General features: G+C 36.3%; 1 protein-coding gene across 1 annotated transcript in view; it reads right to left on the bottom strand.

The window, feature by feature from the left end:
* Window positions 1–247: 247 nt before the first annotated feature.
* LOC108674957 (disintegrin and metalloproteinase domain-containing protein 22-like) overlaps window positions 248–15454 on the bottom strand; it is a 70935-nt gene continuing 55728 nt past the window's right edge. Inside the window, exons 18-22 of the mRNA XM_047879781.1 lie at window positions 12818–12982; window positions 11843–11970; window positions 10346–10943; window positions 6116–6352; window positions 248–531 (exon numbers count right to left, since the gene is read on the bottom strand). Coding sequence (XP_047735737.1) covers window positions 258–531; window positions 6116–6352; window positions 10346–10943; window positions 11843–11970; window positions 12818–12982 — 1402 coding nt within the window. The 3' untranslated portion in view covers window positions 248–257. The remainder of the gene's footprint in view (window positions 532–6115; window positions 6353–10345; window positions 10944–11842; window positions 11971–12817; window positions 12983–15454) is intronic.

Raw genomic sequence — 15454 nt, 5'->3', positions numbered from 1 at the left:
AACTCCATCTTCGTGATATTTGATCGAAAGTCTTCGGCTCTCGACTCGTGAGACCATCATCAGTAATCATAGCCTCGGTAAACCCAATGCCCCCGACCCCCCGTACCACTCCTGTGACCTCCTCCCTGTTGTGACTGCTGACCCCAGCCACCCGGTGGTAGACGAGGTGGTTTTGGAGGTCCTGCCCCTTGGACTTGCCTGAAGGGAAAATGTTCCACAGGGAACGAGGGGACGTACCGTGGACCGGGGGCCGTACGTCAGTGCTTATATTCCGGGTACCTCTGAGGAGGAGGGATCGGGGGCATTGGACCGCGAGGGGGACCGGATCGTGGTACCGTTCCACCAGCCGGCTGTTGGTGGACCGGAGTATCCCCAGGAAAGGACGCTGTGTCCGAAGGAGGGGAGTACAGACGCGGCTGTGACGAAGTCACGTGCTGGAACCGTCGGCTTGGGATCACCTCTTCGCTGGCTGATCGCAGAAGAGTGTTGCTGCTACTGCCGCCACCTCCGTGGCCTCCGAGGTAATCATCACTGGAATATCGTAATTTTCGGCCAAGTGGAATTTACTTACTAGAGAGAGGCCAAAGAATGTATCCGAAGGGAGGGCAAAATATTTTAAAAATTCGATAGGCAGCATGAAATATGTTTACTGGACGCAGCGCCAATCACTGCAACATAGATGGAAAATCTATTCGAAGATGCAAATATTCAATAATCGAATACTGAGACAATTAAGGATTGATTAGCTGCTTGGAATGTATAAAATAATTCAAGGTTTCGTGCTCACAAATTACCACGTCGTAGTCCGTCACATACCAAGGCTAATTTGTGAATTCTCTTCTTTGGAATGAATAGATTTCGGACATGCGCGGTCCAATAGTCATTTTGCAAGGATGCTCGAGATTTGAACAGAAAAATTTTTAGCATTACACATTTATCGGTGCAACGACTAAACAGACAATGAAGAAAGGCTCAATTCTTCGCATACAAAGATTTATTACACCGGAGCTTCTCTGCATGATGAATGCATATAAGGCTACATGCTGTCAAGTCAAGCTCGTCTTAGATCGACATGTCTCATCATGCTGATTATAATCAGCGTCATCATGCTGATGTCGCTGATCATCATGCATGACGTCAACCACCACCACCACCACCACCATCACGACCACCACCTCTATTAATTTTCTCAATCAATATTCAGGGGAACGGTTCCTATATTCTACTTAAATTGGATGAATTACGATAATGTAGATCATTTTGATTCAGTTTTCTCCTAGCAGGTATTCATCACCTACAGTGGAATAAAATAATCAATAGATTTTCAAAATAGCCTATTTTCCGTCTTCATGAATCGCTATTGAAATTGGCAGTGTTAGATTCACGATATATTTGAAAATTCATTAATTCGATAACGAACCGCGTGTATTTGGGCAACTATGTTCATCGTTACAATTATTATTATTAGTAAGCTCTTATAGACATATACACCCTTGCATTGAGCCATAGCGGCATCTACGCTAAAAAAAATTAATTAAATATTTCCAATTATTTCGGATATCAATTTGCAATTCAAGACGTATAAACAATTATTATCTTTTTACTAAACTCCATTTAATCAGTAAATTCTTTTTATTCTATCGTTTAATGTATTTGGGTATCGCGATCTTCGGATAGACCGGTTATTAGAATTGGTATATAATCTTTTAACCATTTTCTTGCTCTTGATTGACTGGACAATGCGACATTTATCGGAGTTACAGTTTCTCAAGCTATCTTTTGTTAAGATACAATGATCCTCATGGTTCTCTACGTCATCAAAAATGTTCTCATAAGGAGGATCTTCTCTCACGTTATAAAGCTCGTTGCTAAACTCTAAAGGTTGCTGACTCTGAATAATCTCTGATCTCTGATGGTGATGGTGTGGTCTGAAGTGATGATAATGATGGTGATGATGATGATGATGGTGGTGGTGGTGATGCCGGAGGTAGAGAATGATATGCGGAGTTACGAAAAGTCGGAACTGTCCATCCCGAGCATGCTTGATGACGGTACCGGCTCTGCCAATAAAATTACGCCAATTCTTTTGAATTTTTTGCGTCGTCTTAGCTGACGATGAGGGAACGAGGGCAGCTGAGGAGGCCTCGTCTCGAGGGAAAGATACAGAAGGACGTGTTATTGCTGTAGCTTCCCCTCGGTTGGGTGTGGTGGTGGTGTGGTAGGTGGTGGGCATTGTGGTGGTGGTGGTGGTGGTTGACGCTCGAGCCCCGGTAGCTCTACTTCATTTTGATGAAGTCCAGAAATATGTATCGTTGGGATGTCCGGAGACTCCAGACGGCAGAACTACGAACTCGTCGCTGCAGGGATAACCAAAACACAATAAAATATTTAAGTGAAAATATATAAGTGAATGTTTCACTTTCCTTCATATTCATAATGAGGGGAATTCAGTAATTAAGAGATGTGCTAACTAAAAAGATTATTGCCGAGTAAATAAGATACGGTTAAAATTTAAATGTACAGTTTTCATAGTAAATTTTCTTGTTAACATAGAAAAATTAGTAAATTGGATGAATATATGATTTATAGAATTTAGCAGATATTTTTACTAATAATCAAATTTTACTGAGGAATGTAGCATCCAATTTTTTAACTTTCAAAATGTATTCAATACACATTCAGCTCACTTTTCTCAATGAAAAAAATTCCAAAAGAAGCTTATTTGCTCAAAACAAGTGCTAGAAAAAATTCTCCCTGTAATCTACCTCTTGGTTATACGATGGGGCTTCAAAAAGTTCGTGGAAAAATAACAGTTTAAAAAAAAGATCAAAGTCAATGAGGTTTATTTTCGCACATTTGCTTTATATGGTTAATACATTTCTGTATACGTATAGTGACACCATCCATTTAGTCCTTCTGTGTACAACTAAGAGTCATGCGATTCGAACACTGTTTTGACAGTTATTTTTGCTGCTTAAATTGATGGAACCTGGGTATCTTTTAATGATTTCTTCAGATTTGGAAATTTTTTTTTTTTAAATAAGGCCTCCCACACTCACCATTCCAACAAAAAGGAATTAATTTTATTAATTAAAAACAGGGAATGGTTTCATGTCAATGATCAGGGCCCTGACCTTAACGCCTCTGATGGTGGCCTACACCGACTCCGAGAGTCACTGAGCTGTGACGCGAGTGAGGAGCGGGCCCACGTCGAACTTTTCTCTAACTGCTGTTAGGATGCTGGCTGCATTGCCTCTTTGCACTGCCAAACCCAACCTTTGCTCCAACCATAAAGTCTCTCTTCAACACAGCTTGTTCAAGTGATTCGCGCTCGAAGCTGACATTGGTGATGGTCGAGAGGGCAGAAACCAACACCTCATCGAACCGCTCCAAATCACCTACCCGCGTATATGCAGGAGATGCACGGAGGACGTATTGGAGTTTAGGTAGAGCAAAACAATTCTTTAATTGGATTTGAAAATAAAAAGCAGTCAGATGGGACTAGGTCGTTCCCATAAGGTGGATGCCGAATGATATCCTATCTAAATTCGCGTAGCACAGCCTCTGTCTTCCTGGCGCCATGTGCGAGTACCTTGTGGTGGTGGGAGAGTCCGTGCCGATGCTGCTTCCCAAGACGTTTTTCGACAAATTTTCTAGTAAAATTATGTAAAAATCTCTTCATAATAAATAGCTGCAATTTTTCTTGTTCTCAATGAAATCAACTAACAAAATCCCCTGTGCATCCCAGAAAACCTAACCTCTTGAACGCACAGATTTTTCTTTGATTGAGTTTTTTTTCACAACAGCGGCGGCTTTGATCGAGTTTTGTTCTCGTAATTGTACTGGTAGAAACACGATTCATCCCCGGTCACAATTTGCGTAAGAAAAAGTTGGGGTTCGAAACCCATTTTTTCAAAATTTTCACAGAAAGATCTACCCTTGATTCCTTCTAATCTGGGTGCAACAGTTTAGGAACCCTCTGAGTAGAGGGCTGGCTCTGTTCCAAACTACCCACCAGGATTCTGGGTGCGGAGCCCTCGTAGTTGTAGAGTGTGTCTGCTACTGATTTGGTGGTTATTCGATGATGGGTAACAAACCCCATCTATAATATTATATATGCTTGTCCGACTTGAGGATAGTTCTAGGTTTATGCCCATCACTCAAGAGCAGCATCAATATCTTCCCCACAACCTGATATGCGTTGCCTGCCTCTTCAGGAGTCATCTTTGGTCTTCTTTCTTTCGCTTCTGGGACGACTAATCCATTTGTAGGATACTGATTTATTTGAGGAACAGTCACCGTAAACATGTTCCAGAGAGTCAATGATTTGGCTGTTCTTCCACCCAAGCTTCATCATGAATTTGTCGTTTGACCTGACCTCGATTTCGGCAGATGCCATGTTGCATGGACGGTTGTTGATTTTTAATGCAGCGCCCCGAGTTTGTACCATTAATTAAAGGTTCATGTGAGAACACTGTATTTATTTTACTTTTTCTTTCATGTGAGAACACGGTATTTATTTTTTATTTCGGCACATGCCATGTTGCATGAACATTATTGCTGCTTTTTAATGCAGCGCCCCGCGTTTGTAACATTAATTTAAGATTGTTTGTAAGAAAAAGTTATAAAAAATTGATACAGGATCGTTCAGGTGCATAGGCATCAAATTCTTTTCACAGAGTTATAAGTTATGTTCATTTTCCACGAACTTTTAGAAGCCCCCCGTTTGACGTTGCCAATTGTTTAGCTGTCGATTTAATTTCATCTTACTTGCGATTTGCAGCCAAATTAAATTCCATTATAATAAATTCTTTACGACTGGTAACAGATTTTATTATTGCCAAATTTTTAGGGTTTCAGGTACGTGGCTATTAAATTGCTATATTTCAAACATTGAGCATTCAAACGTCTAGAGAAATTGTTAGCAGTTATACATGAAATAGTTGAATTAAGAACAATTAAAAATCAATAGGAATAATAAAGTGAATAGTAAATTAATAAATTAAAAACTACGCCCAAATTCTATCCTCTATAATCAGATACGATTGATTGAAATGAAATTTCGAGGTTTAAACAAGTCGAAAAAGTATAATTTTTCATACGAGCATCATGTGAAATATTTGTAACTTGACAATTAAGAATTATTATGAAAGAAAGCTGTGCAACTGTTGAAGAATGTTATGAATACTGCTTATTACAACCAATATATAATAACGTAGATAAAGTGCCTACACCAGTTTTTAAGACATAGCAGAAACATTTATTGAGTTGCAGCGAGAGAAAAGTACAGCGATGTTTTAAAATAAATTGCAATTCTATTCAAGTATTTTAGTTCACCACATTTACTTGATAATATAATGATTTAATTTACATCAATTATTATTATTCACAGGAATATAGATTACGCATACTCAGACAAAAGAATGGGTCATCTTGTGCAAATAGTGACTTACTTTCAGATATTTTATAACTTAAATCTTAAATTATTTTATAATTTAAATCCCCAGTCATGCGGGGGCAAAACTAGGTAAGGACTACCCACATAAGCAGAAAGTGCATCGCTATTTGTACAAAGTCATTCATTTATTTCAGTGTCGAATTAGACAGATTCATCACATCACACATCACTCGCCACATCACACATCACTCATCACATCACACATAACTCACCACATCACACATAACTCACCACATCACACATCACTAACCTCATCACACATCACCCACCACATCACACATCACTCACCACATCACACATCACTCACCACATCACACATCACTCACCACATCACACATCACCCACCACATCACACATCACTCACCACATCACACATCACCCACCACATCACTCACCACATCACACATCACTCACCCCATCACACATCACTCACCACATCGCACATCACCCACACATCACTCACCACATCACACATCACATCACCCACCATATCACACCACACATCACCCACACATCACCCACACATCACACATTATCCACACATCGCTCACCACATCACACATCACTCATCACATCACACATCACCCACCTCGTCACACATCACCCACACATCACCCACCACATCACACATCACCCACCACATCACACATCACCCACCTCTCAGAGTCGGCCTGCTCCCCAGCATCAGGTCTGTCCAGGTCATCCTCCTCAGTGTACGCTCCCTGGCTCTCAGCGCCATCAGAGTACTCTAGTACCCCCGCGTTACTAGCCACTAGTCGGGTCTCTGAGCCCCTACCACCACTGGTAGAACCACTAGCTCCACTGCTGCTGGTAGGTTGACGGTACCGACCGTACACGAATCCAAGGCTGCCCGTACTGTCACCTCTGCTACGTCTGCACGGTCAACAAAGTCAGGCTTTACCGCCACCAAGGACGGTCCCAGCCGTAGTTTTATTATTGAGATGTCACCGTTAGTGCAGGATAATTGTTATTAATACGATGAACTCGTTAATTGTTAATGGTTACCGTGTTAGGTTTATATCGTGTTACGAGGATTGCAATGGACACTCAGGTCCATTTTTAATCCTTGAGATGTGAATTCTAGTGTAGGATAATGGTTATTAATACGATGAACTCATTAATTATTAATGATTATCGTGCTAGGTTAATGCCGTGTTTTGAGTATTGTAATGGACGGTCCCGGCCGTTGTTTTATACTTTAGATGTCACCATTAATGCAAGGTAATGGTTATTAATTCGATAAACTCATTAATTGGTAATAGTTAGCGTGTTTGGTTTATACAATGTTACAAGGATTGTAATGGAAGGTCAAGTCCTTTGTTTTATCCCTGAGATGTGACCATTAGTGCATGATGATGGTTATTAGTATAAGATAGCAGAATAAGCTTATTTAAACACGAGTGGTTAATGACCAGAGAAATCATTGATTTAAATTTTCAGGATCGAACAATATTCTTCAGTGAACGTTGGTTGATAAAAATTCTGGTTCAAGGAAGTAATTTAATTTATTAACGACGTTTCGAATGTGACATCATTCATTTTCAAGTTACAGGAAGCATTGAATACTGAAATTTTGGCGGAAATAAGTACATGATACACGTAAATATGATACAACACGAAAATTTGGAACCGCGAAAATAATTCCGAAACAATCTCAAAGTTCAGAAAATCCGGTAGTTATGAGACAAGTAGCTGGTTATTGATGATGGTTATTGATACGATGGACGTGATAATCATTAATTGTTAATGGTTATTGTGCTAAATTTATGCCGTGTTTCTATTGTCGGGCTTATGAATGCCTGACAACATGCTATACCAAAGGCAATATTTTTCATTGCTGTAATCGATGGCAGCTGGATGGAGCATTTGCGTTAAAACAGTGTAAGCATGATAGTTTTTCTGAAAATAATCTCAGAAGAATCTGCAGCCATGAAAGCAATTCCATGGAATACGTGCGGCACGGAAATACGTGCCAATATTCAGGTTATTAAAACACCATGAATAGTGAAAAATGCACTAGGAAAAAAAGAGAGAAGTTTTCAAGTCCCGTTGACCGCAAGTGGTCCAGAATTATTCTGCAAATTGATTAAATAATTAATTCAGGAACGTTATTTTAAAAAGAAGGGCTAAAACATCAAAAAGAATTACTGTATGGAAAATAAAGTCAGTGAAAAAATAATTATCTATGAATTCTAGAGAAGTGTGAAAGCATGAACTTTAAATCTTATTTTGCTCCAAGTTTCGGTACGAAAGCAACAACTAATTCATGATGTTATAAATTAAAGATGCGAGTGGGGTGGATGAATTTTAATGAGTGAGGTCGTGATACAATCAAAAATGAATGCGGAGAAGCAGTTTAAGCATTATAAGGAAAATTTGTTAACTATTTTTATTAAAAGTGATATTTTTAACAATATAATATAAAAAATTAAAATATCTATATATTTTAAAATAAATGATCATAATCGATGTTAATAAATCTCTGCATATCTGCTACAGTTACAGAATGGTGCGTCATGGTGCTGCATTGTGTTAAGTAATCGCTACATAATTATTATCATTGATAAATATATTGGACTTGAATTAAAATGACCATATGTTCATTGAGAGATAAATTGGGTCTGGATAAGCATGATTAATTTCAAAATAGGTCTTCGTCGAGAATAATTAATTCAGTACCTGAGCAGTCATTGATAACGATTTTTGGTATCGAAAAAAATATTTGTTATCATAAATATATTTCAATACAAAATCTCACTCCAACAATTGGAATATAAAATAAAATACTGAACTTGAATGGTTTTAGTGTAATTATTTGGTCATCGGCGCTGTATTATTGTTACAAAATTAGTTAATAGAGAGTAAAAATGTGTTTGTAGAGAGTAGAAATTTGTTTGTAGAGAGTAGAAAATAGTTAGTAGAGAGTAGAAATTAATTAATAGAGAGTAGAAATTTGCTAGTAGAGAGTACAAACCAGTTAATAAAGAGTAGATATTTCTCAATAGAAAGTAAAAATTACTTAATTCTCATGTACAGAAAGACGCCAAGAATTTATCTGAGATGCGAATAATAATATTATTTGTGAATTGAAAAGTTAATTTTTGATACATCGATGACAAAATGAAGCACGCATTTGATATTCCGAATTTTATATTCATTATATTAAACCTTATATTAAATTTAGTGATAATTCAAGATGCAATGCAAATGTAGGGTTCGTTGTGCGTACGACTGATGGTAAAAAGCTTATAAGTATAAGCTAATTGAATAAATGAAGCCCCAGTTCTCTGTCATAAATGTTTTATTTCGATTTGGAAATTAAACATTTATATATAATATAATGAATATAATTTACATTTATATTTAAAATAAATTTAAATATAAATTTCATGAGGAAATTAAATTTAGTGAACAACAATTACTGTTTCTAACCATTTAGCCATAAATGTTGATTAAAATACTAGTTTAGTTGTTGATAAACTCGTATTATAGTTCATTAATAATTTTTACGTTTTAATTTATTTTAGGCCAGGATATAGGATCCTATATGTGAATGACACTTTTAGCTTTAGCAACAATATTTACTTTGATTTTATTCAAGAATTTTGAACTATCTAATGATACGGTTAAATAAGAGCTTAAAAAGTGTAGAGAACATCAGAGCTTCACTAATATTGAAGAAAGGCACTTACCTTGCAAAAATTATAGCTCGTCCTATTCTTCTAGCGTAAGCTACTGCAACATGTCCACATGGGCAAAGGATAGAGACGAAAGCAACGTTAATCAAACTAGAAACAACGAATAAGCAATAGATAAATATAAGGATTTACTAGGAAACGAAGTAAGTTATAATATCTCTACTTTGGATCAGAGTATCTAGCAAACATCGAACTTGTGAACTGGGAGACGATAGCACAAACAAATCGAAAAATCAAGCAAAATAGAACAAATTGAATCTGCAAACAGAGTTGCGAATATAATAATATTTGAAAGACGCAGTTCAAGGCACAATGTAAGTTTTTTATCCTGTTGAATAATTTTCGAGTGTAATTTGAGCGTAAAATTTAATTACGTACACCTTCATAAAAACTCGTTTAATATGAACGCGTCACATCTAGAATTTCGGCAAACTAAAATTCAACTGTTAAAGGGCGCCATTTTAAGAAGTATTCTTTGCAATTTTGTACTCAAAACACTTGAACATGAAAGTATTATAAATAAAATGAGGAATCTTTGCAGCTGCCATGGAATAGTCAATTATCGGTATGAAGACTTTGAATGATTTCCCGTGAAAGATTTTACGTCGAAAATTTTGGTAGACGGAAAAATATAATTTAATCAAGGGGATAAACATCCAATTGCATGCTAATAACATTTTCTAAGTTCCATGCTTATGAAAATTAACATATGAATACATCAACATCAACCAGGGTAATAACGTCATGCTACGACTACGCTCTTGCACAAAATCATTTGCATTTTGAATAATTATTTGTTAATCAAAGTAATAAATTAAATCAATAGTTCTTCAATAAATTACATACTAATTATGAAGGTGGTAATGTCCTATGTTTGACAAAACATGCCTAAAATGGAGAATTTTTCTGGACAACAAAAAGGTTTTTTTATTAGTTTACTGACAAAAAATACGATACACTTTATAATCTTTAAAATAGGAGCCATTAACGCTTCAATGAAAACGGACATAAAATTGTTAAGAAAATTCTTAAGTAAAAATAAAGTTGGATGCAAATGGAAAGTAACACACATGAAACGGTAAAGATACAAGGGATGCAATACGCAGGGATGCAAACGGACGCAGAGTATCGAGCGGGCGAAGACTACACAAAATCGATGCAAACGAACCCTTGGGACTCCGTGCACGAAGAATGTTCTAGCCTGTAATGTCGATCAGCCTCCGGCTCGCTCATCCTGATTTCCTCTGATCCTGAAGGACTCATGTGCCTGGATGGATGATGTTCCAGCTGCCGGATGAGGTCCTCGAGGTTGCGGATGCGGATTGGATGAGGCGGATGATCGTCTTCTTCTCCACCCGAGTCGACCACGAGTTTTTCATGCGAGCTCTTCAAGCGAGTCAAATCCGGGGTAGCGAATCTTGGATAGGGGACATGTTGGGCGGTCGAGATCTCGTCGGAGGATAAACTTGCGGCTCCTGTCATGGAGCGGTGGGATGCAGCTCTCTTTAGAGCATCAATAATATCTTCGTGGTAACCATTTAGAGATTTCAAAGTCCGTTCTACTTCGGTGACTTGGCATTCTGCATCCCCTTGATTCTGGTCACACTGGCTCAGCACGTCGTTGTTGTCACTTTGACTTTCTTCTGACCATTTCTCCTTCTCGCCTGGAGTTAGAAGTCCGTACGACTTTTTCAGAATTCCTTTTTCTGGAATTTTGCCGATGCTGTTGCCGGATACGTCCAGGAATGACAACATGTCGTCTTCCACTGCAAGGGAAGACGTAGACATACCGTAGACATACCCCTCAGCGTAGACATACCGTTTTCCATACAGTGAATATTTATTTTTGAAAACAAAATTCATCTCGGAAAATTTGTGACAAAGTTCTTCCGCGAAGCAGAAATACAAGGATAAACTCGGTTATGAAATACGGAGAAAAAACAGGATTGCGAAATAGAGTAAATACATTCGTTGATGATAAAATTATGCCTTAAATTCATTATTAGCCATAAAAACCATAAACTTCAGACAGAACCTATTTTTATCTGATGTGCGGGATCGGTACATCTGACTTTTATTAATGGTAGATATTGAGAGAAGAAGATACCACGTAAAATATCCATGAAAATGGATTATTTTATCATATCACTGCGTCTTTCCATCCATAATGAAGAAATTCTCAAGGGATAATCACTAAAAATCAAGAAAAAATCCATGTACTACTATTCGGTAATAGATAATGAACATAATATTTTTATTTATATAAATTATTTTTTTTTCATAAGAATTTGCCATAAGAATTATGTGTCTCATGAGGTCAACTTACCGGCTTGAAGCGCTACCATTCGGTAACAGATAATAAACATAATATTTTTATGAATATGAATTAATATTTTTTCATAAGAATTCGCCATAAAAATTAAGTCTTATGAGGTCAACTTACCCTTGAAGCGCTGCTATTCGGTAATAAATAATGAACATATAATATGCTATTTTTGTGCATATGAATTAAAAATTTGTCATAAGAATTATATGTGTTATGAGGTCAACTTACCGGCTTGAAGCGCTACTATTCGGTAATACATAATAAACATAATATTTTTATGAATACGAATAAATATTTATCCATAAGAATTAAGTCTATTGTTTTATGAGGTCAACTTACCGGCCTGAAGCGCCTCTTCGTCTCCAGGGCAGCCCGAAGGCCCGCGCTTCATGGTGGGGATCTTGTGCTCCCTGCACATGTCCAGCCCGGGGGGCGGGGGAGGAGGGCCAGCGATACTCGACCGCGAACTGACGAATTGAAAGTTTTTAGAGAAATTCACTCACCACCTTATATATTTATTGTGATTGGAGGGTATAAGAGTTATAATGCTGCTTTAATAGGAACATATTGATGGTATTTCTTAAGTTATAAAATTTAATATCAGTTTAATTTCCTATATCGTGATGTGAATCGATGTATGCTGACACAGCGAAAAGACAACTCATTTTCGTTTTTAATTAATCATTCTAAATGCTAGCACTTGAGCTGCGCAAAAATGACTTAACTTATTTAAGGATACAACAATTTCATATAACGGCATCTGCTTTTATCTGGCCATGTTGGTTTGTAACCGATTCTTGAAGCATTCTGTCACCATGCCAACTTTGACCCGAATTTCGCATTTCCTGCAGATTTCAAACCCCCAACCCACTTGTACAGTCTTGCTGATCCTCACCACTCGGCCAGACATTTTCAGACACATTTTCAGCAAAATATTTTCAGGGAAATGCTTACCTGCATCGGCCCGAACGATATAATACGGCTGCCCTGATCTAAGTTAATCTTCTCTTTACATTTACAATATTATTTAATATATTAACAATTAAATGATTACCTGTATGAAGGCATCGGCCCAAACCAAATAATACGGCTGCTCAGATCTAAGTTGGTCTTGCCTTTGCTCTTAAAATAATATATAAAATATTATTAAATAAATAGATACCTGTATGAAGGCATCGGCCCAAAAGAAATAATACGGCTGTTCTGATGCAAGTTAGTCTCGTTGCTCTTAAAATTTTATTTTAAATATTATCAATCAAATAATTCTCTGTACTCTTTAAATTTTATTTAATATATTATCAATTAAATAAATACCTGTATGAAGGCATGGGCCCGAACGATATAATACGGCTGCTCTGATCCAAGTTGGTCTCTTCAGTACTCTTGCTGTTGACTGGCGTCAGGTGTTGCTGGGGAGGCTTTTTGACGATGGGACGCTTCACGTACGGGGGGTCGTATTTGGGCAGGGTACTCTTCCTCCTTTTGTTTCCATAGAAATAAAGTGATGGAGTCTCCCATTGATGAAATTGTTTGTGTTATCCGGCGATAAAATTTTCATGTTGGTTAAAAGTGTGAATATGATAGTACCAATCATGTAATTTAAGCCAATTTATTTCAAGTGTTTTTCCATTGTTTTTAAGTGAGTGAATGTGTACTTCCAAGTGAAGGTATTTGTGATTGTGAAAATCCATAATGCATTGATTCCCGTTTACGGTTACAAGCTCGTTGTAAACATTTAATAATAGGCATTGAAATGAAAATTATTTATTTTATTTTCTTGTGATATGTTTAATTTCATTTTGATGTTTAGGAGTTGTGGATGAGACGCAGGCCGTTGTAATATTCAAAATTTTCACAAAGCCATGACGATTTCACGTTTTTTCACCAACCCCGAGACGATTGAACGGGTATTTTTTCCAGAGCCAATGGCGAATGCAGTGGTAACTTCCAGTAATCCCAAGAAGATTGAATTTAAAGATTTTTCCATAGCCACACGAAGATTGTTTACGACGATAAAAGAACATAGAAGCGATGAAAGTCGAACGATGTTCATGTGGTGAAAATGAAGACGAAGGCCATCGAAGAAGAGAAGATGGAAAAATATTGTTAATAACGATTTACACGTTAAATTTATCCTATATAAATTAAAATCATACGACATTTATTGATAAAACGGAAATGTACAAAGCAGCATGAAAAAATTATCATATAAATCCACGATACATGAAAATATTCACTATTTTAAATTATGAATGATTCATTGTGAAAAATTTAACACTATAAATTTATATCCTGAAATTTCAAGGTATAGAACTAATACGCTTATTTCAGGGAATTCAACACAGCATGCCAAGACATGCACGAAATGAAAAATAACTCATACGCTATACAGGGTTAAATTTTACAGCATTAAAAGAATTTGGAACGAATTTTATCTCTAATAATTGGAACTGATAATAAATTCTTGTATCGCTGAATAAAACAAAAATCTCAATTTAATATAATAAAACAAGCTTTCTAGAATAAGTTCGTATAGGTCGGTGATAAATTGTTGGAACCTTTTGTTATGACAAATAAATTTGATAATTTATCGCCTATAATTAGGCGATATGTCTACGATAATTTATAACACAATGTGTTTTATTTGGCCATAAACCAATAACTATCTTTCTGAGTAAATTAATCGATGTAGTTACGGGACTTTAGGTACATGCAGAATAAAATTTTACAGTAACTATATATTTTATAATTAGAATAAGCGGTAGTCGAAAATTTATGACGATAATGATAAAAAAATAATTAATTTTGAACAGATATAATTATGATTTTCGTGAGAAGTAATCATTTTGGTTCTGATAGACAACAAACCACGCATGGACAATGTTTGTCATTTGCGTAGCTGAGATTTTTACAAATAATAACATATTAATTACACCAAAATGAATATTTTTATGAAATAAATCTCCATTGGTTGTCTTCAAAACTCGGAATAAAATGAAGGTTGTGATTTAAATGGAGAATTGTTTTTTTGTACTTCAATTGAAGCCAAACTGGACATATTCCTCAATATGGAAGCTGTTGATATTAAATTAAATAATATTAAATCAATTAAAAAGTTGGGATAGAGTTTTTCCAAGGGTTACCTTAAACGCTAGTAACTTTGTTTTTGATCAAATATGTACATAAAAAATCGATATTCTTACAAATGACCGCATTAAGAGATTTTGACATATTTTATACAATAATGATTCGAATTATAGCTGTTAAAAGGTGAATCACGTGGAAGTGATTCAGCGTACCGTAAGGGAATTAGCGTACTTGAAAATTTTTTTTTTGAAAAAGTTTGAAAATTTTAACGAACAGCAGTGACTCATGTTATCAATAAAAATTTTGTCATAAAGTTTTTGTCAAGCACAACGAAAATAAATAAGGTTGTGCAAAATACAGTAGCACGACTATCTCAGACGCGATGTAGTATCAGTCCTAAAATGAATATAAATTTCAAGTCAAACGTGACGCTTATACAAGACGGTTAATGTCATATAAAATGAAAATAAAACTAAGGGACGTTCATTATGATCTGAATATTAGATGAGCGATTATTGTACAAAATGTGACTCGTATGCAACAAAATAGAAAAGTATTTATTCTACCAACACAAGTTCAGAATCAACTCAGAAACTACAAATAATAATAATCGTTGAACTTATGGTAGATTAAATATGTTAATCTATGAAATTTTTCGTACTCTGATGAAGTAAGATTTTAGTTTTAAATTTCTAACGAATCCTCGAATTCGTGCTAAAAGGAAGCTCTAGCTGAACAGAATGCTAAGTACCTTTGAAATTACGAAAATGTTTTTCGTGAACAAGTTGATCGAGCGAAGTCCCAAACTCACGCGGCGATGGATTGATGTGTATGGGTAGGATTTGAATTGAAGTGTTAAAAGCT

This window comes from Hyalella azteca, unplaced genomic scaffold (assembly GCF_000764305.2).
Source record: "Hyalella azteca isolate HAZT.00-mixed unplaced genomic scaffold, Hazt_2.0.2 contig3814, whole genome shotgun sequence".
Taxonomy (NCBI): Eukaryota; Metazoa; Arthropoda; class Malacostraca; order Amphipoda; family Hyalellidae; genus Hyalella; species Hyalella azteca.
The sequence above is the reverse complement of the archived record's forward strand: the minus strand, read 5'-3'. Positions and strand labels throughout refer to the sequence as shown.